Consider the following 26,874-nt stretch of genomic DNA (forward strand, 5'->3'; position numbering starts at 1 on the left):
ACAAAATGGATTGCAGACTTAAATGTACATCTTAAACTATACAATTTCTGAAAAAAATAAGAGAAAATCTTTGTGTTAGACAAATATTTCTTAGATATGACACAAAAGTTTGATCCATAAAAAAGTAAACTGATAGATTGGATCTCATCAAAATTTAGAACTTCTACTTTTCAAAAAAACACTGTTAAGAGAATGCTAAGACAAGTCACAGACTCAGATACGATATTTGCAAATCGTATGTCTGATAAAGGACTTGTTTCTAGAATGTATCAAGAGCTCTCAAAATTACAATGAGAAAACAATCAACTCAATAAAAAGCATATATAAGAGATCTGAACAGACAATTTATGAAAGATGTATACATGGCAAGTAAGTTCATGAAAAAATAACATAACCTGGCCATCAGGAAAATGGAAGTGAAAACCACAGTGGGACATTGCTACACACCTGTTACAATCACTCAAAGTAAAAGGACTGGCCACACTAACTGCTGATGAGCAAGTGAAGAAACTGCAACTCTCGTACACCACTGATGGGAATGTCAAATGGTACAACCACTTCGGAAAACAGTTTGAAAATTTCTTAAAAAGTTAAACATAAACCTACCACATGTCTTGGTCATTCCATTTCTAGGTATTAATGTAAGAGAAATGAAATGACACATCCACACAAACATTGGTACATGAATATTTATGGCAGCATTATTTGTAACAATCCCAGACTGAAAACAACCAGAATGTTCATCAACCAGGTAAAAGCATGGTTCATCCAGACAACAGAGTATCATTCAGCAGGAAAAAGAAGTGAACTGCTGACCCGAGAACATGGATGCATCTCAAAACAGGATGAATCAAAGAAGCCAGGCACAAAAAGAAATCTGTGTAATTCCAGAAAAAAAAATTCTATAAAATGCAAACACATCCATCATGACAGGAAGCAGATCAGAAGTCTCCTGGGCACCAGGGCTGTGGGTTGAGGACGGCAGGAGGGAGGAATGACGAAGGCATGCAAGGTAGCTTTGGGGTGATGGATCTGCTCATTATCTTGACTGTGGTGAGGACTTTATAGTGTCTACCTATGTCAAAACATGTATTGTTCACTTTAAAATATGTACTTTAATATAGATCAATTACACCTCGATTGAACTGTTTCTAAAAGAATTCTGAAAAAGAGAAAAGGCCAGGGTTCTGGTCTAGTCCCTGCTATGGGCTAGCTGCCTGACAATGCTGAGTTATCAACTTTGTTGAGTTTCCATTTCCTATCCTGGGAGAAGAGAAGATTCCGAAGGCCCTTCCAGCTGAAATACTCTAATGAGAGGCATAGATCACTATTTCCAGCAGTCACCACACTTTGTGAGTACCCCAGAGCTGACTGCTGCCCAGAAGCTCCTGTGACTCACCTGTCCTATGTGAATCTCCACCCAGGATCTTCCAAGAGCCAAGATCAGCCTTTGACTCCATGTCCACTCCAGGCCAGACTGTGTCCTCTGCCTCCCTCTTCTCTCCCCATCACGTGGTATATGACCCAGCCCTCCCCCAGCCAGCTACAGGGCATCTTAGCATTTGATCTAACTTCTGGAATATGGACTGACCTCCCCCAGGACATAATTTGGTAAAATACCACCCGAAGAGTCAGACAGGGTATCAAATCAGCTGCAGGTAAAATGTGAACAAGAGCCCTCAATGCTTTTGCTTCCTGAATTAAAGACAAAACCCTCAGTTCATCATGACCTAATCTGAACAGTCACTTAGGCCTCACCAAGACCCCAGCTGCACTGCAGCTCCACTGGCTACACATACTGAGAAATGGGTTTCAAGCTCCCCATCCACCACCCAGCCACCCCACCCCCCATCCACCACCACCACCAATTTGGCCCTTGCTTCCATCTCCTCAGCAGGTGGGAGACTATCTGTCTATTCAACTGACTTTCCAGTGCACTCCACATTGGGCTCTCAGGTTAGTTCCTTGGACCTGATATAAAGGATTGTCTCCCTGGCCCATTCATCAAGACTCAAGGCTTCGCACTGATTAGTCATCTCACCTTAATGACCGCATGCACCAGAAGGCCATTTGCTCTTTTCCTTCCTCACCTTGGGCCCCCCAGCATGTCCCTCGTCATGCCAACCTGCTCACTCCTGCTCTCCAAGAAGCTCAGCCCCACCCGACAGCCAGCTCCCTGCTGCACCCACCTGGGCCCAACTGGGAGCAGCTTTGCCTGGCAGCACTGGCTTTAGCCCAGGCAGCGATCGTTCTGACAAACAAGTTGAAACATAGCTGGAAATGTTGTCAAAAGAGAAAATTTTGAAAAAGATTCAATGCTAAATGTCTGAAAAGACCTGGAATCAAATATATCTTGCAATCATTTAAAACTATGTGCATATAATTTATAATAGTTTCATTCAATGATAAGATTGTTCTGGGCAATCAAAGAACAACCTAATAGTTTAGGAGGTGAAATGCTACATGCTAATAGCTGGAGTTCTCATAAGCTACTGGAAATGAGGGAGAAACAATCTTAGCAGTGACTTAATGACACACAGGTAGAGTTTGAGAAGGCAATGTAAAATTCACCTGAGTTGCACAAAAAGACCGGCTTTTAAAAGAACAGGTCTCTAGTCAAAGCTTTGGAGTAATCAATCCATATAAATTTGGAGGGCTCTGCTTCCTCTGTTGAAATAAATCATTAGCTTATTAAAGTAAAATATACTTTTCATGACAAGTAGACACATAGATCTGAAGTCTGTGAAAAAAATATTTTTAAGTAAAGAAAATTATGGTCAAATCATTATTTACTTGAGTGAAGAGGAGGAAAGGAGAGTATGAAAAAGCAAATAATAAAGCTTTTAAAATGACCAAATCTTAGTTTTGTAATGTGTTCTGTATCTATATTTGATTTCTAAAAGCATCAGCTACTCTAGAATTCACTTCAAATAGAATAACAAAATCACACTGTGAAGATCTCACTCTAAAGACGGGTTGAAAAGCTTTCTGGTTCTCTCCACCTTATTGTCCTACTCAGCAATTTCCCTATTCCTGTCCCCAGCAGGCTTCCCTTCAGAAAGACCCAAGGCACTGAGTTCAGCACTAAGCCCCAAGGGGCCAGCCATGAAGCCAGGGCCAGTTTCACACTGGTCGCAGTGGGAATAAAAAAGAGAGAAGACTCAAGAAGGATTTCAGTGTTTAAAAACAAAGCTAAAGAATGATTCCAGGTTTTAGCACCACAAAGGCTCTTAGAGGCTGCCATATAGGGAGATGCAGGGTTTTCAGAAAAATGTATATGGCATTAACCTAACGTCTGAATGTGCACACATACCTTCCTGGAATGATGCAGCTTTTTTTCCTATCATGGTAGAACTCAAGTCCTTTAATAGAATGAATGGTAGGCACTGAAGCACCCGGGTCTGAGAACAAGGCTACTGACTGTCTGCAGGTGATGAAGGATAAATCAAAGACGGCTCTGTGGTAGACAGTCTGAGTTACTGGGAGAATGGTGAGGCCATTAGGGAAGAAATGGGAAAGTCAGCAGGGAACTTCGTTTGGGGATGACAGCAATAAAGATTTTGAGTTTAGACATTAAAGTGAGAAACACCCAATCTAATGCTGGTTTTATAATCAATCACTGAAAATATGATAATTTTTCTAGACACTAGGCCTCAGGCTGGGGTCAGGATAAACTGTCAATTGCAAAGCCCAAGCCGGTACCCAAACAAGACAATCAGCACCCATGTGGGAGAGTGGATGGCCACAGTCAGGGAACAGAACTCACATGAAGTCAAGGGACCAGGGCCAGAGTCAGCTACTAAAGTCATCAGAGGCACAAAATGATCAACACAGCAAAAAATGAGAGGCCAAAACCATAGGTACAACCCAGGATCAAGATCAACAGACGCAAGTGAACAAGAAAGGTGTGAGTGCCAGGATTCGGGCGTGCAACAGTCCACACTGACTTTCTGGGAGAATATAGGGACTGACAGAGCCTGCTGTGCAGGTCTGCAATTCACCTTCCCAGAACTACTCTGGTCCACCAGTGCCCAGCCCACACAGTTCACAAGTAATGGACGCCCAGGGAAAGAAACTGTTCAGAGAATGAAAAGGCAAGCCACAGGCTGGGAGAACGCATTCTCACGTCACATATCTGATAAAGGTCAAAACAATCTTACATCTCAACAATAAGAAAATAACAACTCAAATAAAAAATGGGCAAAAGATCTGAATGGACACCTCACCAAGAAGATATAAAAACAGCAAAGAAGTATATGAAAACATGCTCCACATCATATGTCATTAAGGAATTGCAAATTAAAACAATAAGGAGATACCACTATACACCTATTAGAACGGCCAAAATCCAAAACACCAACACCACCAAATGTTGGCAAGGATGTAAAGCAACAGGAACTCTTACTCATTGCTGGTAGCAAAATGGTACAGCCACTTTGGAAGACAGTTTGCCAGTTTATTGCAAAGCTAAACATAGTCTAACCATATGATCCAGCAGTCACATTCTTAAATATTTGTCCAAATGAGTTAAAAACTTATGTGCATATAAAAACCTGTACACAAACGTTAATAGCAGCTTTGTTCATAATTGTCAAAAACTGGAAGCAACTGCAGTTATTTCAATAGCTGAATAGATAAAATAACCTATGGTACCTCCAAACAGTGGATTATTACTCAGTGATGCAAAGACATGAGTCATCAAGTCCCAGAAAGGCATGGAGTACCCTTAAATACATATTGCTGAGTGAAAAAGGCCTATCTAAACATGCTGCTTACTGTGTGCTTCCAACCATTCTCTAATCACACAACTGCGTGACATTCCGGAAAAGGCAGAACTATCAGCAGTAAAAAGCTAGCGGTTGCCAGGGGTTTGTGGGGGTGGAGAGATGAACAGGTGGAGCACAAAGAACTTTTAGGGAGTGAACTATTCTGCATGATTCTATAATGGTGGATACATGTATTATACAATTGTCAAACCTACAGAATGTACAACACCAAAAGTGAACCCTAATGTAAACTATGGACGTTAGTTAATAATAATAAATCAATATTGGCCCATCAATAACAAATGTACTACACTAATATAAGATGTTAATAGCCAAGAAAATGTATGTGTGTATGGTAGGCGGTGACATTGGAACTCCGTGTGCTTCCTGCTTACTTTTTCTGCTTCAACCTAAAATTGCTCTAAAAATTCAAGTTTTTAAAATAGCGTTTTTGAAGAAATGAATTTCTTGCTTTCTTGCCCAGCCTGGTCTCAAACTCCTGGCCTCAGGCGATCCTCCCATCTCAGCCTCCAAAATGCTGGGATTACAGGCATGAGCCACCACATCTGGCCTTAAAAGTCTTTTTTCTTTTTTTTAAAGTAACAGATGATATACCCTTCATGAAGACAGAAACAATTTTATCCTGTTCACCACTGCATCTGGTCCCTAGCATAGTGACTTTCAAATAATAGGTGATTAATTTTTAAAAGTTTTAAAAAAGAATTAACACAAATGTATACATATCCTAAATGTATATTAAAATGTTGAGTAAATATCAACTTAAAGACATGACAATTCATCCATTTTTGCCATCAAATAAAAAGGTAATCAATACCATCACAGCAGACTATAGTTTTTTCGTGGTACACTGTTACAGCAACCTAAAAATATCTAGCAATAATTATTTTTGTTTTAGTTTAATACTATTTGGTTTTTAAATGACAACTCCATCTTGTATTTTACACTTCATTCTGAAAGCTGAACAACATTTTACAAGTAACTATTTCCATGAAAGTTATTGTTTTTCAGTTTGTGCTTAAACTAAAAATTCAGTGTTTAGAAAATTTATTTCAGCTATATTTTGAATATATATCAAATATATTTTGATCCAAATGTTATTTTCCTCTCCCACTGCTCTGAATGTCATACGATTACAACATTCAGAAGTGACATAATTAAAGTCAGGTCTTACAAAGATGAATTAAAGTCCTCCTACAAAAGACATTAAACACACACACACGCACACAATGTAATTTCCTTCCTTTTCTTATTCAATCTCGTTTGCTTCCCGCCCCCCACCCCCACCAGTGCAAACTGCTGTTCACTTCCCTTTCAGATCAGGGGCACCTGTGTCTACCTCTGTCCAGGTATGTTGTCACTGGGTCAACCTGATACGTCCTTGGATTTCCTAGCAGGCATTTGTGGTCCCTGGGTAGCCAATTTATGCAATGACTTGTCCATCTGTTGCCCTAACTCCAGGCTACGTGACCAGTCCATCTGTGCCTGTTCGACTCTGCGTGCTGCCTCGCTTGTGGACGTGTGCCTCTAGAGTCGTGGGGTATGCCGTCCCCTGCTTCCTCCTCCTCTGTCTCCTCTGTGGAAACTTTGCTCCTTCCCTGTTCCATCCGTCTCGGGCTCCTGCAGCTTTCTCATTCCACTTTCATTACCAACCAGGATGCTGTGCCCATCACTGGCCAGGCGTGGTGGTATTAAAAAGCTCTTGCATACTTGGCACATGCGATCCCTCATCCAGAAGTGGAGCTTTTATTCTGCTGTGACTGGACCAAATGGCAGGGAGAGCCTCCTGCATCAATGGCTCGCCCACACACAGCCGCTCATTTCTTCCCTTTCTTTGCCACTTCTTCTGACAGATCGTATCGTTATTGTGAATCAATTTTGTCTTGCAGAGTTTCTTTCCCATCCAACCGAAATGATTTGGTTGTGTTTTCTTTTCTGGACTGCTCCCTCTGAGGCATTTTCAGCGACGCAGGTCCAGGCCTCTTCTCTGGAGTGTCTGTGTTGAGGTCCTCAGAGGGCGTGTGCCAAATTAGGGCCGTGAACAGAACACCCGTCAGGGAGGGACTACAGATGGGGTGAGGCGGGCAGAGCCCGAGTCGGGAACACCAGCGAGCTGGGTGGCACCGACGGCCATGGAAGAAGCCAAGAGGAGCAGTGGTCCCAGCCTACAAAAGCAAAGCCAGACGCAGGGAAGCTGAGGTCCAGGAGAGGGTGGAAAGCACCCTGAATCTCTCCCCTGCACGCCGGGACTGCTTTCCCTTAGTCCTGGGTTTCCTAGGACGGTCTACCTTCCTGGAGTGGAATAGCAACATATTATTTTCTGAGCTTTCCCAAAGGTCCAGAAAAATGTTTTGCACCTAGTAAGTACTCAAAAGAAATGGGAATGGGGAAAGGGAGGGAAAGTGACTTAGGAATCCCAATCCCCCCGACCGGAGCAGGGGGAGAGAAGCAGACAACTCCAGATGAGAGAATGCCATAGGTCCCTACACACCTGGCTTCACCACAAAGTATGTCCTTTACCACCTGACTCTGATTATGAGCAGTGTTCCTTTCACCAACCTGTGAGTTAACTCTTCTTCTTGTAATTGCATTGTTTTATAGGCTCGATATTTACAGAATACTCCAGAAATGATAAAATTGCATTTATATAGCTTCTGGGGCACTCCAGAAACTCTGATACATTGTGTCACCTTGCTACAGCCCAAAAGATGCTGGAGTTTAAAATTCCCTTACCTTTGCCAAAGAGTGGCCATAGATCTAAGTCCATTTGTTTTCAGGGCACTGAGAATTTCACTAGATCTGACAAGGTCAAAGGCAACAGATGAACAAAGAAGATGATGCTTCTTTTTTTTTTGGATGGAGTCTCTGTCACCCAGGCTGGAGTGCAGTGGCGAGATCTCCGCTCACTGCAACCTCCACCTTCCAGGTTCAAATGATTCTCCTGCCTCAGCCTCCCAAGCAGCTGGAATTACAGACGTGCACCACCACGCCCGGCTAGTTTTTGTATTTTTAGTAGAGACAGGGTTTCGCCACGTTGGCCAGGCTGGTCTCAAACTCCTGACCACAAGAGATTGCCCGCCTTGGCCTCCCAAAGTGCTGGGATTACAGGCATGAGCCTCCCTACCCAGCTGTATATCTGCTTCTTAAAAAGGTCTAAGATAACTGACAAAGTCCTCTGCTGAACAATCTGAGGGAAAGCCTGGTTTCGCCAAGACCTCAGCTCTTTAAACCATCAAGGAAGAGTTGCCACGTGGGAGAAGGGAGTTATTGTTCAGAACTTAGGAGAGACTTTGGACTTTTCTCATGATATATTCTGACTCTTCATATAATCAGGAAGCACCGCGCAGGGCTGGCAAGAGTCCCAGAGCCTTCCAAGACTTTCCAGTGGGATCCTCAGGCACGGCCTTATTTAACGCATGAGGGGACCTGACAACTGGGCATTGATCAGGAGCCTGTTGAGAGCAAGGCCTGCTCCAGGTGTCACAAGAGTAGGAAGATGAAAAGACATAGTCCTTACCCTCAAGGAAAATCTCACCTAGTAGGACAGGAGCCTTTATGTAATAACAGGCTCTGCTTTCCAATTAGCCAGTGAGTCTTAGCTATAGGTGTTTTGTCTTCGTCACTTTGGAAGGGTGTTGTATGTCTCACTGACAATGGAGTTCTTTTCACTGTAGCGACTTGTACCTTCTTGTTCTCTTTGAGAGAAACACAGCATAGGAGTTCAAAGCAAGGACTCTTGATATAGACTGACCCTGCGTCCATTCTGGCTCTGCTGCTTACTAATTCCGGGGGTTTAGACAAGTCAGATAATCTCCCTATGCCTGCATTTGTTCATTTCAGAAAAAGTGACACTAGCCTACCCCCTCCCTATCCAGCTGTAATGAAAATTGAAGAAGCTGTTACATGTAAAGAATTTAGAATTATGCCATGCACTTGGAAAGGACTAAAACATATTAGCCATTATTTTCTATCTCCAAGTTCATGTGTAAAGGCCATCAACATGTGTGTGTGGCAATCTCATGATCTCATCTCCTGCTTCTTAACAAGACATACTGGTGTTCACCTCTCTGCCGTGCTGACCTGGCTGGAGAGATCAGTGCCGTCAAGCACGTCCTGTCAGAAAAATAAAATTACATCCTAGGCAAGAGAGTGAATTCTTGGGCCAGGGCAAGTCCTCTTCTAAATGAGACTCTGCTGCTCATCAAAGCCTTGAGTAATTAGTCTGAGCAAGACTGAGAGACAATTGTATTTATTTAACATCTATACTCAAATGGGAGGCCATTGAGGTACCATAATTGAAAGTAAATGAATCACCTGGACCAGATATCAGGAGTTTGAGACCAGCCTGGCCAACATGGTGAAACTCCTCTCTATTAAAAATACAAAAAAATACTTGGGCGCGGTGGTGGGTGCCTATAATCCCAGCTACTCCAGAGGCCGAGGCAGGAGAATCGCTTGAACCCGGGAGGTGGAGGTTGCAGTGAGCCGAGGTTACGCCACTGCACTCCAGCCTGGGCGACAAGAGCGAAACTCCATCTCAAAAAACAAAGTAAATGAAGAAGGTTTATGGACACCAACAGAGCAGAATACATGGGCTGTCAGCATCCACTGCATTGAGACCCAAGGTCTCTGAGGTCAAATGTTCCTGGGGTAAGGGTATTCCACATTTAATTACACTGTTTTTTTGTGGAGCTGGAGAAGGCCCATCATCTTCCTCTTACTTCCAGGCTGCCTAAGGATCCTCTCAAGTCACTTGAATGCTTCTGTCTGTTCGTGCCCATTCCTGGTCACCCCTGACGGAAACGATGTCATCACCTCCTAAAAAATCCTTGTGTGTCTATGAGCACTAACCCCGCCTTGCAATGCCCTGGGCCAAGATAGGGCACATCGATATCTTAAGCAATCTTCCTGTCTAACTAAAATGTTGGATACGATATATTTTTAAAATATTTTAACATTTTTCACTGAGCTAGTATGAAGGAAAGAAATGAATAAGAAGCCTCGAAGATAAGCAAACTCCAGAGCTCTGAGAGTTTCTCCTGGACCTACCTTGGTAGCCATTTGGGGCAGGAGAAGGAGGGTAGGAGATGAAGCCCAAGGTCCCCACAAAGTGAGGAATCTTACAAGAAACACTCCCAGGGTGTTTTGCAACTCAGGGGGGTCAGAGACTCCAGCTTCACCTCGGGGGGACACAGAAATACACGTACTTCTGCCCCAGAGAAAGGGGAGCATGCACACATGCCTAGCTGAACTCTAGCACTCTGGAGAGAGAAAAGTACTGTTGAAACTTTTCACCAGTCATCCACCTAGACAGAGATGCTGTCTGAATTCTTGTTACTTATGTGGCTCAGAAAAGAAAAGTAAGTTTCAACGTTAAGTGCTTTTGACGAATGAAGTCCCCAGTTGCCTGATACCAGCTAGCAGAAATCCTCTCTGGCAGAACTGCACTTCAACCCAGGCCTCCAAGCCTCCCCCACTCCAGAGTTCTTACATTCATCTCTACTGAACATTTAAAACCAGTTTCCTATGTTGATAGCAGCTTCAATCGTAACTGTCAAAAGCTGGAGACATCCAAGATATTCTGCAGCAGGGGAACAGACAAGCAAACCGGGGTACACCCAGGTCATGGAATATTATTCAGCACTAAAAAGAAGTGACCTACCGAGCCATGAAAAGACAGGGTGGAAACTTCAGTCCATATTACGGAAAGAAGCCAATCTGAAAAGGACAGAGACTGTGTGATTTCAACTCGATGACATTCTGAAATAGGCAAACACATGAAGACTCTGAAAAGATCAGCGGTTGCCAGGGGTTGGTGGGGGAGGATGGGCTAAATAGGCTGAGCACAGAGGATTTGAGGGCAGTGAAATCACTCTGTACAATAACTTCACGGTGGACACAGGTCATTCATTACACACGTCAGAACATCTAGAGTGAACTCAGCACCAACGATGGCTGCTGAGGATGTGTCAGTGTGGTCCCTGGGGTGTACCAAATGCACCACTCTGGTGGGGATGTTGGCGGTCAGTGTGGTCCCTGGGGTGTACCAAATGCACCACTCTGGTGGGGATGTTGGCGGTCAGTGTGGTCCCTGGGGTGTACCAAATGCAGCACTCCGGTGGGGATGTTGGCGGTGGGCATGGTGGGGGGATGGAGGGGGATGGGAATTGTCTTTACATTCTGCTCACTGTTGCTGTGAACCTAAAACTGCTCTTTAAACAAAAAACAGTTTATTAGATTAAAAAATTAAAGCTTTATTTAAAAAAGAAACCAGCACCCTCCCAATGCCCCCACACTGCCCACCCTCCCCCGCCTCACTCCAGCCCCCAGTATGTGATTTCACCATTTTACAACCTGACTCTTGAAGCCAGACGGATGATTTTTCCCCAGAGCATTTTCAAACTATCAAATGCGACCGAACACGCCTTAAACAAGGTGACAGATTATTTTTTCTTGTGCATAAAGACACCCAAGTTCAGGCACCTATGGCTTTTTGTCAACTCATCCTTCCAGAGCCAAGCAGGTCTGCTGACAGGGGCACTGGCGTTGACAGTTGCCAGCAGCTCCTTACCCGCTGGGACCGAGGGGGAAGGGACAGCTTTACATGAAATTCACTTAGGGAATCAGGCTGAAATTGAAAACAGAAGGAGCATCGGTCACTGGGAGAATGGGATGCTCTGGGACCTTGCTGCAAAACCTGGAACCTGTACAGAAACATCTCTGTCTGAGGCTCCTGGCCCGCCAGGGCACACCTCTAAGGAGGCAGAGAATTAAAAGGCCCCTTCCCTCTGCACAGACTCCTCAATCATCCTGCGGGTTTCCATGAGCATCCGAAGTGCAGCCTTGCAGTGGGCTAGTGATGAGCGAGGTGTGGCAGGCCTTCCCATTTTACTGCATGTTTCAGCCCAGAGTTCACTTGGCCCTACCTAGTCCTCAACTACTTTACAGACTAAGCTCCTGGCGGGTTTTGAGGCAGCACTCTAGGGCCAGAATATTGAGGACAGTGGTGGGGGAAGCCCCCTCTCTCAATCAGAGCATCTTGGACACTGTTTTAATGGTCTTCTGTGCAAGTTTTGTCTGAAGAAAAGATTCTAATGCCTAATAAAAGTTTCAAAAAAAAAAAAATCGCTGGAATAGATGACCTCTAAAGTCCATTCAGCTAAAGAAAAGGAAATCCCATGTTTCTGTAGATCACATCCCATCTAAACGGTTCCAGACCTCTAGATTACTTTTATAAGCCATTTTCAAAACTCTAGCACAGTTCTAGCACAGCTTAGTATTTTTAAATTATCCTAAAGTGCTCAAGAAAGACACGTGAAAATGCATTGATTGGAAATGAGTGAAGAGAAGGCTTAGAAGGAGACAGTCTTAAATATAAACCCTGTTTTATTTTCAATCCTACCAGCAGATTGACAAAACCTCTAATGAGCCAGGTGGCACACTGAGTAACTTTCCAAGGGTCCCTGACCCCTGGCACATTTGTAAGGGGCAGCACTGATGCTGCTCTATTTCATGGGCCTGTGACAGAGATAAGTAGGTAGAATGAGTTGTGGATTACAAATATCCAAAGTGGTCACGGATATAAACTACTATTGTAATACCCATTGAGAGCATTATGTTTTCAACTGTTCTTCTAAACCTAAGATGTGTACTATGTGCTAGGTCACCAGTTTCTGCGACTTCCTTTAAGCCTTATAACAATAAACCAGAGTGGAAAAAAAACAACTTATCCTTAACTAAAGGAAAGAAGATGAAAAAGAGAAGACAGGGGGAACAGGAAGGAGAGGAAACATCAAGACAGAAAGAGGAAGGCAACAACTATAAATAAAAGGGTTCAAAACACGTTGTAGATAGGTGGTCACCCTCATCAGAACGCTCCAGTCAGAGACGTGATGCTAGCTCCCATTTTCAAAGAACGAAGACACTGAAATTAGTTCTGTCCCTCAGCATTCCCTGAGAGACCTCACAACTCCACGCCTCAGAGGCCAGGATTTATTAAGTAAAGCTTCTCCCACAGCTGAGGGGCCTCAGTGGTTTGTAAATGATTCTTAGGCTGAGGAGCCCCCGGCAGATTGGAGGCACAGCCCCAGCAAACAACAGTGACCTCTTCCCAAGCCGCACTGCTCACGTCTGGGTGCTTCACTCCCATGACGAGCGACGGTGTTTTTCTCTCTTGTTGCAATTTTCACTTGGCAGATGGATGGGCCAGTAATTGACCCAGATATTTATTTTTAATGTAACTTAGAAAAAAAGGAAACCTTTATTCTAAGGCTCTAAAAACTGTCAGTCATTATGAAGTAATTAAGAACCAATATACCCCATAAAATTCCTAGAGAAGCTCAACCCCCTGACCCCCTATAAGGTTATTTTCTCATATTACATTATGGCTCCATTAGATGTGATTTGAAAACATCAGTGCGGGCACATTCATCAATTGCTTTTGCAATTACGTTTTAAGAACTGCTTGCTATAGCAAATTCCTCTTAATTTCCCTTCTAAGTCTTTGAGAATATAATCCTAAAACAATGAAAGAATAACCTACTTCCAGTGTTGAATGGGTATAAAGAATGTTTTCATTATTGTTCCTTTCCATTTGTTTTCTACTTAAATGCCCTATTTGAATTTTACCACCAGAAATGCTGAAATATTGACACATTTAACTACTTAAAGTCATCAGTCTGTTGACCTTTGACCACTGCACCTGTTCCTCAGCAGTGATTTAAGCTGTTCAAGGAGAGAGGTGAGTTGAACAGCCAAACAAGCTATAGAATATTAAAATATCAAGGTCATATGAAGAACGTGTAGCACATGCAATAGTCTTTAGAGAGTCCATAAACCATCCAATTCACTCACCCCTTGCCCTTCAGTGACAAAGAACAGACCTTGACATCATTATTGGAGTGTTTAGCCAATGGCCTGAAGAGGAAGGAAAGGCACTAAATGCCTCCTTTTACCATTGGAGGACAGCAGGATGGTGAGGCCCTATGTTTTGCTGCTTGCCAGACTTTAGTTATTTGGAGCTATAGAAAATCCTCATCCTCTCTGATGTCTAATGCTCGATTTAAATATCTGGGCAAACTCGGGATACCTCTAGCAAAATGTGCACGTCTCTTCAGTTTCAACTTTGAACTACCCATCAGCATACGGGGTTCATACCTACGTGAGTATGACAGACCATGATTTTGTCTAGATACTGCCAGAGAGCCCCCATAGAGTCACTCAAATTTTAGAACTGGTGGATGAAGGACCTATGTGATGGTGAAAAGTTGCTCTGAATTCAATAGCACTGACTGAGTGCATGTTTTACTTATTGCAATGCCATCACCCTTGTATACTGAAAACTGGAGCAGGTGCGTATCAGGTTATTATATGTAAGGTCTGCAGGCCACGCTTGGTGGACAAATCAATTTGTAGATGGCTTGCCCTGATTCTGCAGGACTGGGCAGTCCCCAGCCCAGGCCGGGAAGCCAATTTGCAGAAGCTTGAAAGGGAGGGAGGTGAGAGAGCAAGGAAACCACTCTCCCATTCAATGATTTTCTTTCTTAGTCCTAAGTCCTGGGCTCCCGCAGGCGCTCTTTATTGTCACAACCTCAGCTCTGCCGCTGGCCGTTGCAGACAGGACTTAAAGCGTCTAGCAGACACAAGAACTATCTATTGGGAAACCCCAGGACTCAATATTGGGGAGAAAATCCAGCCTAACAGAAATGATAAACAGGAACCAAATGACAAAACTATGACCTCTTCAAATCTTAACATTTCCAACTCCAAAGCCACCCCTACTCTGAATCCTTCACTGTCAACCTCACCGAGAGGGGCAGAATGGGTGTATGATCTAAACTTCCTTTGGGTGTTCTAGTCACACCGTGATCTAAGAAGACAAGCACATTTTCAACCCTTCCACTAAAATCTCTCAAATCACTTCACCTCTCTCGGCCTCAGTCCCCTCACTCGACAAAGAAATCTGTCTTGGAGGTTTCCCAACATTCTTAATAACTTCTCAAAATAAGGTGATTAGGCAGGACATCAACATATAATACAGCTGAAAGCTGTGCATGGGCTCTCCAAGCAGCTTGACTGTTATTTCAAACGTCATTACCTCTGGAGCTCCTGCAGAACCTTTCTGAAAGCCTGAGGGTTCCATGGTCACCCAGTTTGAAAGCTGCTGTATTGGAAGATGGTTGAAGCCCTTCCAGGTCTCAAATGCCTTGACCTCCCCATGACCTATGCCCTCCCCCCCCCCATGTCAACCCTTCAGAGGGGTGCTGTTGGTCGAGAAGCCAAGCTTGCTTTTTCTGGTGACTGAGGTTTAGAATAAACAAAACCAGCTGTTTTCTCATTACCTATACTTTTTCCTCAGGCAATGGGTCCACTCACTGAACTAATCTGTCTTGCACAGCTGCCTGGATGGGCGTGTGCGGAAGACGGCATTGGGTGAGCAGGTATCTTTGGTCCTAAGGGTATGAGTCAAGGGTCTCTGCTCTTGAAGACTGCTTTATGCCTCTTGGTTTGAGAGAGATAAGCATTTTTATCCTGCCTGCTACAAGTTTAAGGTGCGATTTTATGCCTAAAATAAGAGGAATAAAAAGCGATCAAATTGCTTGTAGCAAGAACTGAACACCAGAATTCTCGCATTTTCAGGAGTATGTCAATAACTTAGTAATTTACCTTGACTGACATTGAAATGAGTACAATAAGACTGACTATGCACTAAAAAGAGATTTAATGCAGTCTGCAAGGAATTTAGAATGAGTTTTACATTGCTTGATAAAATCTGCTAATAACAGAACTCATCCCTACTTTAAAGAATGGGATCATTCATCTCATGTAAGATACATAGACATGCGCTTCCACCCAAACACTTCAGAAATTAAGTCAAACTTAAAAAAGAAGTATACTGGGTTGTTTTACATTAGTGGGGAAATTATTATTCCATGCTTAAAGCTCTCAAGCATCAAGGAAATAATTACATGCATTTGGAAAAGGGGTGACATGACCTGACCTCCTAAGAACACAGATGAAGAAGAGAAGAAAATGGGTTCCGTGTGCTGTGCCAGGCATACTTGCTGCAGGCTGGCCCAGGCCCTGCCAAGTAATGCTTCACGATCCATCGTGTTCATCTTTTAACATGCCCAAAAGCTATAAAGTGTGCATCCTAGATTTTCTAGAATACTCAGATTTGAAACAAATCAAGTAAGAATCCAATCACAACTCAACTGGTTTCATCAAGCAGCATTGCCCCATTCTACAAGAGAGGAAATGGGCTCAGGGCAGGATACGTAAGCACCCGACAGTAAATATTTTAGGTTTTGCCGACCATATAGTTGGTCGCATCACCACCCCTAGAGGGTCACATGAGGACTCCCACACTCTGCTCTTCCCACACCTGGGCTCCTGCTCGAGACCTCTGTTGAACAGCCCGCTGGAAAATCCACTGGAGTATTCTGTTGATAAGGAAATGTCTGGGCCTCAGATTTCCCGTGGTGCTTGTGCAAATCTTACTTACGAGGAAAAGTTGTGCAGCTCCTTTCATGCTTCTGGATTCAGTGCCGCTTGGCTGTGCAGATTTCTAAAAGCTTTTGAATAGACTAATAAACACAGAATTGGTCTGAACATCTGTAAGCAAAATATGAAAAGATATTACCCAGTGAATGGACATCCTGGGTTTTCTTGCCAGAAATGGGGTATTTGTGTATTAGGCTAATGCACTGAAATTAACCCAGAATGCTTATCCATTGCAGAATGTCTTTTCATATTTTCATCTGTACAGTCGTTATTATAAAATGTAAGAATAATTCTCTATCTGAGCATTCAGGCATCTGAATAGCTCAATTACTTCTAAAATCAATGTGGCAAAGCAACAGCATGCCAGTTAATCAGCTGGTTTGCATAACAACTGTTTGAGGGGGTGTGTGTGTGTGCATGTGTAAAGAGAAAACCAGTGTCAGCCCAACTCCTTAAAACAAATGGGAAAGATCAAGCTTTCATCTGACTATAGAGAAAATTCTGGAAGACGGGAACTAGTATTCTTCACATCACAACCAATCTTCTCCTAGGACCTGGTGCAATGCCTTGCATGTGGTACCTTTCCAATAAGCGGCATATTTAATTTATTCAAGTAAGGCCTACATACACGTTAGGCTCCTCATGGCTATTCCAGTCCAGGTTCTGGGTTTTCTAGTACCAGCCAGATGCTGAGCTTGTAGGAAACACAAATGGACCGATTAATCTTTGGGATATCATTTTAGGTACAAAACAGTGGCCACTAAGACATGAGTTACTTCTCGGCACGTCTCTTAGATCAGAAATGCATCAGGACACTGGCCCAACACAGGTCTGCTGGCCATGAGAGATGCTACCCTGGGTCCCAGCCAAGACTGGGTACCTGGTGCAGAAGCTGGTGGTGGGTGGCTTTCAGGGGGGTTAGAATTCAGGCCCAAAACCTCTGGGTGAGGAAAGTTTCTCAGCCTGTGCACTATTGGTTCAGTGCTTAATGGACCTGAGGAAGGGAAGATTATAGATTACTGAAAAGGTACATTCACTTTTAAAGCAGGTTTAAATGAAATTATGGGCACATGCCAGGGATGGGAAATCTCCAGGGGAATGCAGAAGGCAAGTGAAGTCTTGGAAGATCATGGAGGTCCGGCCAAAACTCTGTTTTCATCATATCACTCAACCCAAGGTTAACTCAATTTGGAGAGAATGACCTGTACAGACTAAACTCACAATAGACTGAGCTGTATATCTCAGAGTGGCATTTTATTGAATTCTAAGTGAGACTTAGAACTGCGTGCCTGACCAACCTGATTTCAATGCATTTTCTTTCTGTAAATAATCCCCACAGGAGGACAAAAGATTGGAAAGTTTTAGAGTATGGATCAGAACATAAGGTTAGTGACACAACTTAAAAGTGCCAGGGTATCAGGCTCTGTGGGTCTGCCCAGAACTCCCAAGAGAGTGGCTAGGACTTCCCCTCTCCTAGGCTGTTCTAGCTTACCAACCTCCTGCTAAGGCCCTGTGTTCCTTTTACATAGTCAGGGCTTTCCATTAGGTTACTCTGAAATCCTACTGACACAGAAACCAATCTCTCTTCCCAGTGACTGTCCATCTCCACTGTGATTCAGTGCAGGCTGATTTTATACTGCCATTCCCAACGGGCGACTGTATTCCAAATTCCTAAGAGACTGTCCCCTTGTATTCTCTACAGATGTCAGGTGCAAGTGGCACCAAGCAATGGAGACTGCCCACCACGAACAGCCTCATTAGTGAGCCCACGACGGGGACACGTCCTCTCTCAGCTACTATGAGAAGCCATGTTATCTTTTCTATACGCCTAGCCACAACTCCAGTTTGGGGTTCAGAGTCACTGGCCTATCAATTTCCACATAGAAATACCATTTGGACATGAATCCACACCTTCTCTGGACACACGCTGCTTCTACTCTCACATCCACACTCTCTCACTCACTTCTCCCCTGTTGAGGCTGTGCAGACTCACTGGCGCAGCAGGGGTAGCAAACTTGAGCTGATGGTTCCTCAGCCTGTGTTCACCCACCTGTGTGCTGAGATCATGTTTGTGGAAGCTCTGATGTGTGTCATCACATAAGAGGTTGCACGGAGCAGTAGTAAAGCTGGCCCTGTGGATTCTGTTAACCCCTCCTCCCATATCTCTGGCATCTGCCCCAAGAAACCACAAGGTACCTCAAGCTCAAGCATACTGCTTTATGAGAGAAGGAATTTGCACACAATCCAGGTCCCTATGCTTCTTTTCTTGACAAAATAAAAGTAAAAACCTTTACAAAATATTCACGGATTGTGATCAAAGTTTTATAAACTTAATTGCAAGCACAAGAGAAAGCAATTTTGAAATCAATGCAAATACTATAGTACAGACTAGTATTTCCCCCACACTGGACCTCAGCAATTACTATGCATCTTACCAGAGAGCCTTGGGTTTTTTCTTTCCTTCTTTCAAGTCAGACCCCTCCAGGGCTGACTTGTTCAGCAAGGCTTTGAGCACCAGAGGCTTCAGAGGGGAGGCCCGCCAGTGTAACCTGCTTTGTCTCCCCCACCCCTCTCCTCGGTCAAAAATCTTTAATTAGCTGGTTACCATAATTACTCTAGCTAGGGACCTTATTTGTTCTGCTTCTCTGTTATTCCCAGGGACCTGAAGGCTCCACCACTTCTGTGCCAGGGGGACTTTTCTATCATAGCTCCTCTCTGCCTTTTTGTTTTTCCCTTTTATGATCAGAACAAAAAAAAAAGCCTAGGGAAAGAAATCATCTCTCCTTCTGTGTCTGGGTAAGACCCTATAACTATCCCTTTCCAATCAGGAACAAGTTTCCATGACAACCATGCTTCCCAATGCTACTGTTAACTTAGCAGGTAGTGTTCATATCAAATCGAGTTCTTTACCAACCTCCGTGGTTTCTGTACTTCACCACTGCTAGAGGCCTCTAACACACCAGCTGTTTGCATGAACTGACTTTGCCCTTTTTCCTTCTAAACATAAGGAAAACAAAAGAATTTCCTTGGCATTCTCCTTAATCATTTAAAAGCACACCAATATAATAAAAAATATAGCAGAAGGATAGATATGAAAGAGAGTTTGTGACTTGGTGGCAGGAAGTGCAAAGGGATAAATGGAGAATGGCTGGGATATGATAACAGCTGCGAGACTTACACCGTGGTCAATGGCATAGACTTTGAGCTGAGAGCTAATGAGGTAGGGATTCCTGCTAGGTATGACCTTAGGTAAGTTATTTTCCTCTCTGAGCCTCAACACTCCCTCTGTAAAAGATAGAAACTGACATACTTGATGGAACTGCTTAGAGAAAAGCAAAGACAGAGAAAGTGCTTATTAGAGTGTCTGGCATATAGCATGAGTTTAACACATGGTAATTATCATGTTGTTATTAACGTAAACAGCTGAACTGAAAAGGGTTCGAGCAAACAAGCAATTGCAATATTCTAACTGATTGTTAACATTTTGCTGGTTGAGGATAATAGGGATAAAGCAGTAGATATTTGGGGGTTTTCTTAGCAACGTTTTTCTCTTAGGCCATTAAGTCATGTCTGGAATGACAGGAAGGAATCTATTCATTTCCATTCCTAAGACTCGAGAGGATACACCTGGGTGATCTCCAGGATTCATTTGAGTCTATTTATAGCTATGCATAAGCATTTGTTTAATTTTGAAACAGAAGTAAAAAAAAAATAGGTTAACCATTAAAATATTTGTTCATTATATCACATTCTCCATACCAATCAGAATATTTCAATCCTTCTCTAGAGCAAGAAAAAATAAGAATGTGCACATTTTTATAATATTTTCATTGTTGTACAGCTCAAATTTTATTTCAAAATAAAATTCGTATTGTAGTAAACACATCAACATGCTCATTATTCACCAAGCTCCCACACTCCAGCTTTTCCCCTCCATCATTCATGGTGCCCTCAGAGGGCTGAGTGCATCCTCCACAAACCACACTGACTTAAGCCTTTATTTTAAAAAGATAAAACTTTACATTTTACACCCCATTTCCATCAATATAGTGGACTATAGCTCCAGATGCTCCCTCCCTATTAAGACCTCTTAAAATGGTGAATATAAGTTTTTTAGAAAAACATTTCAAATGCTACCTGAGCTGGCAGGAAAGGAAAGGAAATCCTTGAAGGTCAGAAACAAATCCAGAGAGGTAATTTGGTATTCGAGATAGAATTTGTCATGAGGGCATCTGCCTATCCTGTTAACCTAGAGTAGAGGTCAGCAAATTTTTCTCCTGTAAAGCTCCGAACAGTAAATATTTTAGGCTTTGCAGACCACATGGTTGGTTGCGAGCACTCAACTCCGTCACTGTAGCATGAAAACACTCACAGATAATATGCAATAATAATAATAATGATGAGAATAGCTGTGTTTCAACAAAAATTTACTTATATAGATAGGCAGCAAGTGGGATTTGGCCTATGAGTCAACAGTTTGCTGATGCCTGCGTTATAGCATGGCTTTCAATATTTTTCCTTCCAGAAAACACGAGCAGTATATGAAATGTTTGTCTCATGTGGTAGATGGTTGCAATAATGGTACTGATTCTTGATACCTCCTCTATTCTTGCCTTTGGGGAGCCAGCCCATACTGTCTCTGGCCTAGACCATATGACTTGCTTTGGCCAATGGTGTAAAAGTGAATGTAACACAAACAGAGAATGGGGCTCATCCTCTCTTGCTGCTCTTAGGTTCTCTGCATCCACCACCATGTGAATTAGCTCAGACCAGCGTGCTGAAAACATATGGCCCATCATCCCCACACCCCGGCTGGCAGTTAGTGCCAACCAGCAGCCAGCACCAATTGCCAGGCCTAAGAGTAAAGCAGCCTAGGCCAACTAGCCCCCAGGCAACCCACAGGCTGACCTTAGCCACATGAGCAAATCCCCGGTGAGGCTAACAGAAGAACCACAAAGCTGAGCCCAGCCTCAACTGCTGATCATCAGAATTACAAGCTAATAAAATGACTGTTTGAAGCCACCATGTTTTAGAGTGGTTGTTTCACAGCAAAAGCTAAATGGTACATTCCACAGGAAGATTATCATCTTCTAAACATATAAAGTGAGAGACCCACAAGTATATTTATGAAAATAATAAAGACTGAAGAAACATTTAAAAAAAAAACATATTTCCATTTTCAAGAGCCTGTCACCCAACAGTAGTGACAAGCCCTTCCTTGTTTCTCCTAGTAATACAACAAAGCAAATTCTTCCTACCTGAGCAGACTTCTTTGTAAGTAGGATTTGAAGTATAGCCTCCTGCAAAACCAACTTGAGTTGAATATACTCCTTTCAAGACCCAGAATTTCCTTTCAGCTCCCCAGAAACAGCCCATTCCTTAAAAAACAAACAAACAAAAAAATACTGATTATTCAAAACAAAGTGGTCACTGCACATTCACATACCTGTTAGACGAAAAAAAAAAAAAAAAAAAAAAGGTGCTCCTGTCATTTGATAACCAAAAATGACTAAGATTTTATCTTTTAAAGAAGGAGAGTTCTTAACATTGGTAAATAATTTCATTTACAATTATTTGCATATAATATCTCTTTGCTTTAGCTGTGCAAAAACTTAGAAGGCCTCAAATTTAATGGAGTTAGTAAATCTACACATTTCCAAATAACATAGTAAGGGGGTAACTATTTTCATATTTCCACATTCAATTCATAACTTGAATTAATAGAAAATTTACTGAATGATCCGCTCCCTGGTCACATTTTTTTTTAAAAAAATATTTTAACAAAGTATAGCACTAAGTTACTCATTTTAATGGGAAAACTTCCAAAATCAACATAAATTGATGCATATTTCCAACTAACAATGTCACATATGTGTTTAGTTTTTAAAATTTTTTTAATCACTATAAACTTGCATGCGATAAATCACTGCTTACCCAAAAGTAAGTTTTTCTGAGTTTTATTTCTGGATATAATGAATGCAGGAGAAGGGTTTGGAGGGGAGACAGGGAGAGAATGACAACAACAAACAAACTCACAAAAGTAGCATTCCATTCGACTAGCAAACACTGTGTTTATACCAGTAGCACAGGATCTCTGAACATTTGATGAAAATCACAACCCATCTCCCAAGAACACACACACTCACACACATCAAAAATGTTGCCGTGCATTTCCTTCGGCTCCAAATACAAAACCTTCATTTTCTACCATAAGTTTTTAAACTGTCCAGTACAACTGGTGTTCTATGGCCCATTTCTAGATGTAAAAAAAGATAACTGTCTTACTCAAATTTTATATGGCTTTATGAAGTTACATATAACTGAGATCCTGAGTGGAACAACAGTTGGTAAATTAATATACACTACACACCTCTCACTCCTACACACCTCTCACTCCTATACTCACTCGATTTACTAGATTTGATGACAGAGCTGAAAGATAAATTAGAAGTTTACTGAAATTCTCAACACTCTTTAATATTCTACCCTAAAGATCCAAAGCAACAAAACCCAAAAAGCAATTTGAATAAAATTATACATTATACAAAAATATTCTATTTGCTAAAATGTGTTAACCAAAACTAGGTTAACATAAAAATACAAGACCAAATAATAAAATTTAATGCAGCAAAAAATTATTTTGATAATATTGCAACATGGAAATGTCTGTGATATCATAATTATCTAAGGCTAAAGTAAAAAGGAAAAAACACAATTAAATGCATTTTTATTACAACTATTAAAGAATTTCACACCAAAATTAGATTGGAAGAAAATACACTAAGTATACTAAAGTGATAACCATGACTGTATTACAGTGGTGACAATTTAGGAATATTTCTTCATATTTTTCTGTAATAGATTCCTATTTAAAAATTTAAAAATTTACATTTTTAAAGAAAGGCAAAATATTCAAAGAAATAACATAAGCATCTGTTTATGCTTATGTTACACACTACTACTCCATTTTTTCCATTTACAAGTGAATTGCCTGCTGCTAGTGAATATAAATAAATATTTACTGAGTATCTATAAAAATTAAGTATCCACAGGTCTCCAGCAAAAGGATTCACTATTCATTTTCCTTTGTTGCACTCCCTGAGATGAGGGGAGGATGACAAGGATTCTCTGGAGAAGGACAAGCTGTAGGTGAGCGGAGAAGCTTCACGGCGCGTAAATGACCATGAGGGTCCCAGGATCTGTGCAGAGCACCAGGCAGAAGGCAACCCACCCCTAAAGTTCAGGAGTCTGCAGAGTTTGTTGCATAAAATATTTCTGTGCTGCACAATGACTAACAGTGATGGCACCAGAGAACACCAGAATCCTTCAACCTTCATGTACAAGGTTCGTGACAGGTCATTTTAGTAGCCAGCCTGGCCTGACCTTTGCCTATGGTCCCACTCCAGTGGCCCCAGGTTTTTAAAACTTAAAATGTTCTTGGCCAAACCAAGCAAAACATTACCTGTAAGTAGAGAGATATTTAATCCACTTTTAATGCTTAATAGGGATCAAGCAATGACCCCATGAGAAGAATGAATGACCTGGATGCAGGTGGGCAAGGGTCTAGGATGCCACGTGTGGCTGAAACGGTGTCTCAGGGACTGGAATACGGCCAATGTCCACATTTCTGGAGAGGAATGTGACTTAGGACACAGGTTGTTAGGAGGATAAAACTCCATGAAGCAACATGTCAACTAGGGGCTGCAGGTTTAACCTAAACATTCTATTATGTGGCTTTGAAGGTGTGAGCGTGAAAATTGTGTGTGTGTGTGCGTGTGTTTAAACAAAGAAAACAGGCTTATTTATAGCAAAAGTACTCATACATTTCAATAATCTGGTAATCATTATATCAGCAAATAAAATATAGTATGCACTATTTTCTTTAAATACTTCTTTTTAGCCTTTTCTTATAAAATAAAACTGATGCAAAAAAAAACCACACAAAACAAACATATATTTCAATGCACTGTTATTAGGCAAACACCCTGACAACCACCACTCGGGTCAAGAATCAGAAGTTTGTGATCTACCCTAGACATGCCTCCATGTGTGCCACACTCCAATCCCAACAGATACCCTATAGCCCAAAAAGTAACTGTTATCTGACTTTCACAGTAATCACCTCCTATGTTTCTTACACTTTTATCACCTAAGTGTCCACCCCTGACGTTACAGTCTTGTTCATTTTTTAAATTTGATATGTCTTTAAGTTCTTTTTTTTTTTTTTTAAGATGGAGTCTCCCTCTGTCACCCAGGTTGTCACGAGTTCAGTGGTGCGATCTCCGCTCACTGCAACCTCCACATCCTGGGTTCATGCAATTCTTCTGCTGCACCCTCCCTAGTAGCTGGGATTACAAGCGCGTGCCACGTGCCCAGCTAATTTTTGTGTTTTTAGTAAAGATGGGGTTTTGCCATGTTGGCCAGGCTGGTCTCGGACTCCTGACCTCAGGTGATCTGCCCGCCTCAGCCTCCCACACCCAGGGATTACAGGCATGAGCCACCACACCCAGCCATCTTTAAGTTCTTTTAATCAATACATTGTCTCCATTCTTTTCCTTTAGACCTTATCCCTCGAAGATCACAGTCTAGCTGACCTGTTCAGTTTCTCACACTGTGGATTCTCAGGACTGTGTTCTCATGGTGCAATTCAATTCATGCCTCCATACTCAGAGGACAACTTTCTGCAAGTTGACAGAGGCTTCATCAGACTCAGAATTGATCCTTTGGCAAGACTAGAGATGGGGCTATGATGGTCTTTGATTAGAAAGCACAGAATGCCTAGATGTCTCTTTCATGTCTAGTTAGCATCCATGGATGCTCAATGCCTAGATATGTTAATTCTTGGAGAGTTGCAAAATAGTGATCTTCTAATTCTATTGTTTCGTTTTCATACCTTATAATGAAAAGCTTCCCCTCAGCTACTACTTTGTTACTCAGTGGTACAATTCATAAGGGACAGGGAAGATAAATGCTTGATTAATCCATTTACATAGTGTCTTCAAGATGAGGAACTTGCTATCTCCCAGGCTAATCGAAGACTTTTTTAAACATCATCATAAAGGTATTCATTTAAACATATTTGATGATTTCAATTACTGCTCTCATGTAAGCTCCAGTAGTCATATCTTTGGCCAGTGAGACCTTCTTCAAATTGGCTCCTTGTCCGCAGTGGTCTCATAGCTTCTTTGCTCTCTGGTTTGACAGGACGTCCTAGACTCACCTTGTACACTTCCTACCCCAGTCCCAGAATCAACCATTTCACCAAGAAGCCTAGTTCAATGGGAAAAGGCACTTCGAGATCATGACATGGGTGACAATGAAGCACACTGCAGACTGCACAGCCATGGAACACCAGGGGATGATGTGGCTGAAATTTCCCATGAAAAGGTAAGTCCCATCAGACCCACTAGATTATAAGGTCAAGGGGCTGCAGCCACAGTCTATCACAAAAAGGAAGTTGTACATCTGGAATCACGCACAAGCAGGACCAGAGGGCACATGTGAGCTGCATGAATACGGAGCCAGACTCCCCCAGTACCCACCAGGCTGCACCAACTCCCTCCCTCACTTCACACCTACAGCTGTGTGGCAATCCTGTAAAACCAGCTGGGGGCCAAGAGAAAGGCCGATTTGGGGGGCTGTTGAATGGCTGGCTCGTTATACAGGTGCGGGCTGGACATGCAGAGCAGCCACACTGCAGCCTTACTTGAGAGTGGTCAGGAAAGACAGGGGTAAGGGAAAAATCCTCCCACCTGGTTCCTTCAGAGAGGGAAGAACAGCCCAAGCTCAGGACAGCTGTGGACTCAAGGGCAACTGCAAGTGGCTTGACTGACTAGTCAGAGGCCAGAAACACAAAGACAGGAAGATGAGGAATTAGGAAATGCGGGGTAGAGGGACACAGGTGGACATGTGGGAGTGAGTATGCAGCATGAAGATCTCTGTACTACATGATAATGCCAGTCAGAGGGCATCTACCATGAAAGAGGCATTCATCCACAAAGCATGGAAAGGGGCCCAGCCAGGGGATGCCAGCCAGTGTCTTCACTGGCCGCCCTAGTACCTGCGTGATGGATGCAGGAACAAACTGGCCACAATGGCAGACAGGTTACACACGGCCCAACAGCATGCACACCCGCTCAGCAAGGCCCACCAAGCTACTGCCACCACCAAATGTCCAAATGGCCAGCAACAGAGACCGTCACCAAGTGCCTTACACAGCACCACTCCTTGAGAGGACCAACCCACCATTATGGTGGCAAAGGATTACCCCAGACCCCTTCCATGATGAAAGGGCCAGTGATGTGTTCTTACACTCACGCACATGGATTCCCAGCATAGGTTTGACTTTCCTGCCTTCAGGGTCTTGGCCAACTTCTATCCCATAAATAACATCCATCAGACCAAGCAACTCACTTTGCAGCAAGGAAGATGCAGCAGTGAGCCCACAGCCGGTTTCCACCTGTTTTATTATACTGCACGTCGCCAGGAACTGCCATCCTGAAAAAGCACTGGAATGGGCCCAAGGCACAGCCACAGCACCAGTTCAGAGAACGAACTCTGTGCAGGTGGGTGCCAGACTCGAGGACAC

The 26,874-nt window shown here is 42.8% G+C and overlaps 1 protein-coding gene across 4 annotated transcripts in view; it reads right to left on the minus strand.

Moving 5' to 3' along the window:
• Positions 1-26,874, minus strand: part of MSRA (methionine sulfoxide reductase A) — a 364,854-nt gene that overhangs the window by 160,655 nt on the left and 177,325 nt on the right. For all 4 annotated transcript variants that reach the window (XM_023225263.3, XM_023225266.2, XM_023225265.3 and 1 more), the window contains one exon: positions 21,545-21,664. In XM_023225263.3, the coding sequence (XP_023081031.1) occupies positions 21,545-21,664 (120 nt within the window). The remainder of the gene's footprint in view (positions 1-21,544; positions 21,665-26,874) is intronic.

The sequence above is a fragment of the Piliocolobus tephrosceles genome, chromosome 7 (assembly GCF_002776525.5).
Source record: "Piliocolobus tephrosceles isolate RC106 chromosome 7, ASM277652v3, whole genome shotgun sequence".
NCBI classification, from domain to species: domain Eukaryota; kingdom Metazoa; phylum Chordata; class Mammalia; order Primates; family Cercopithecidae; genus Piliocolobus; species Piliocolobus tephrosceles.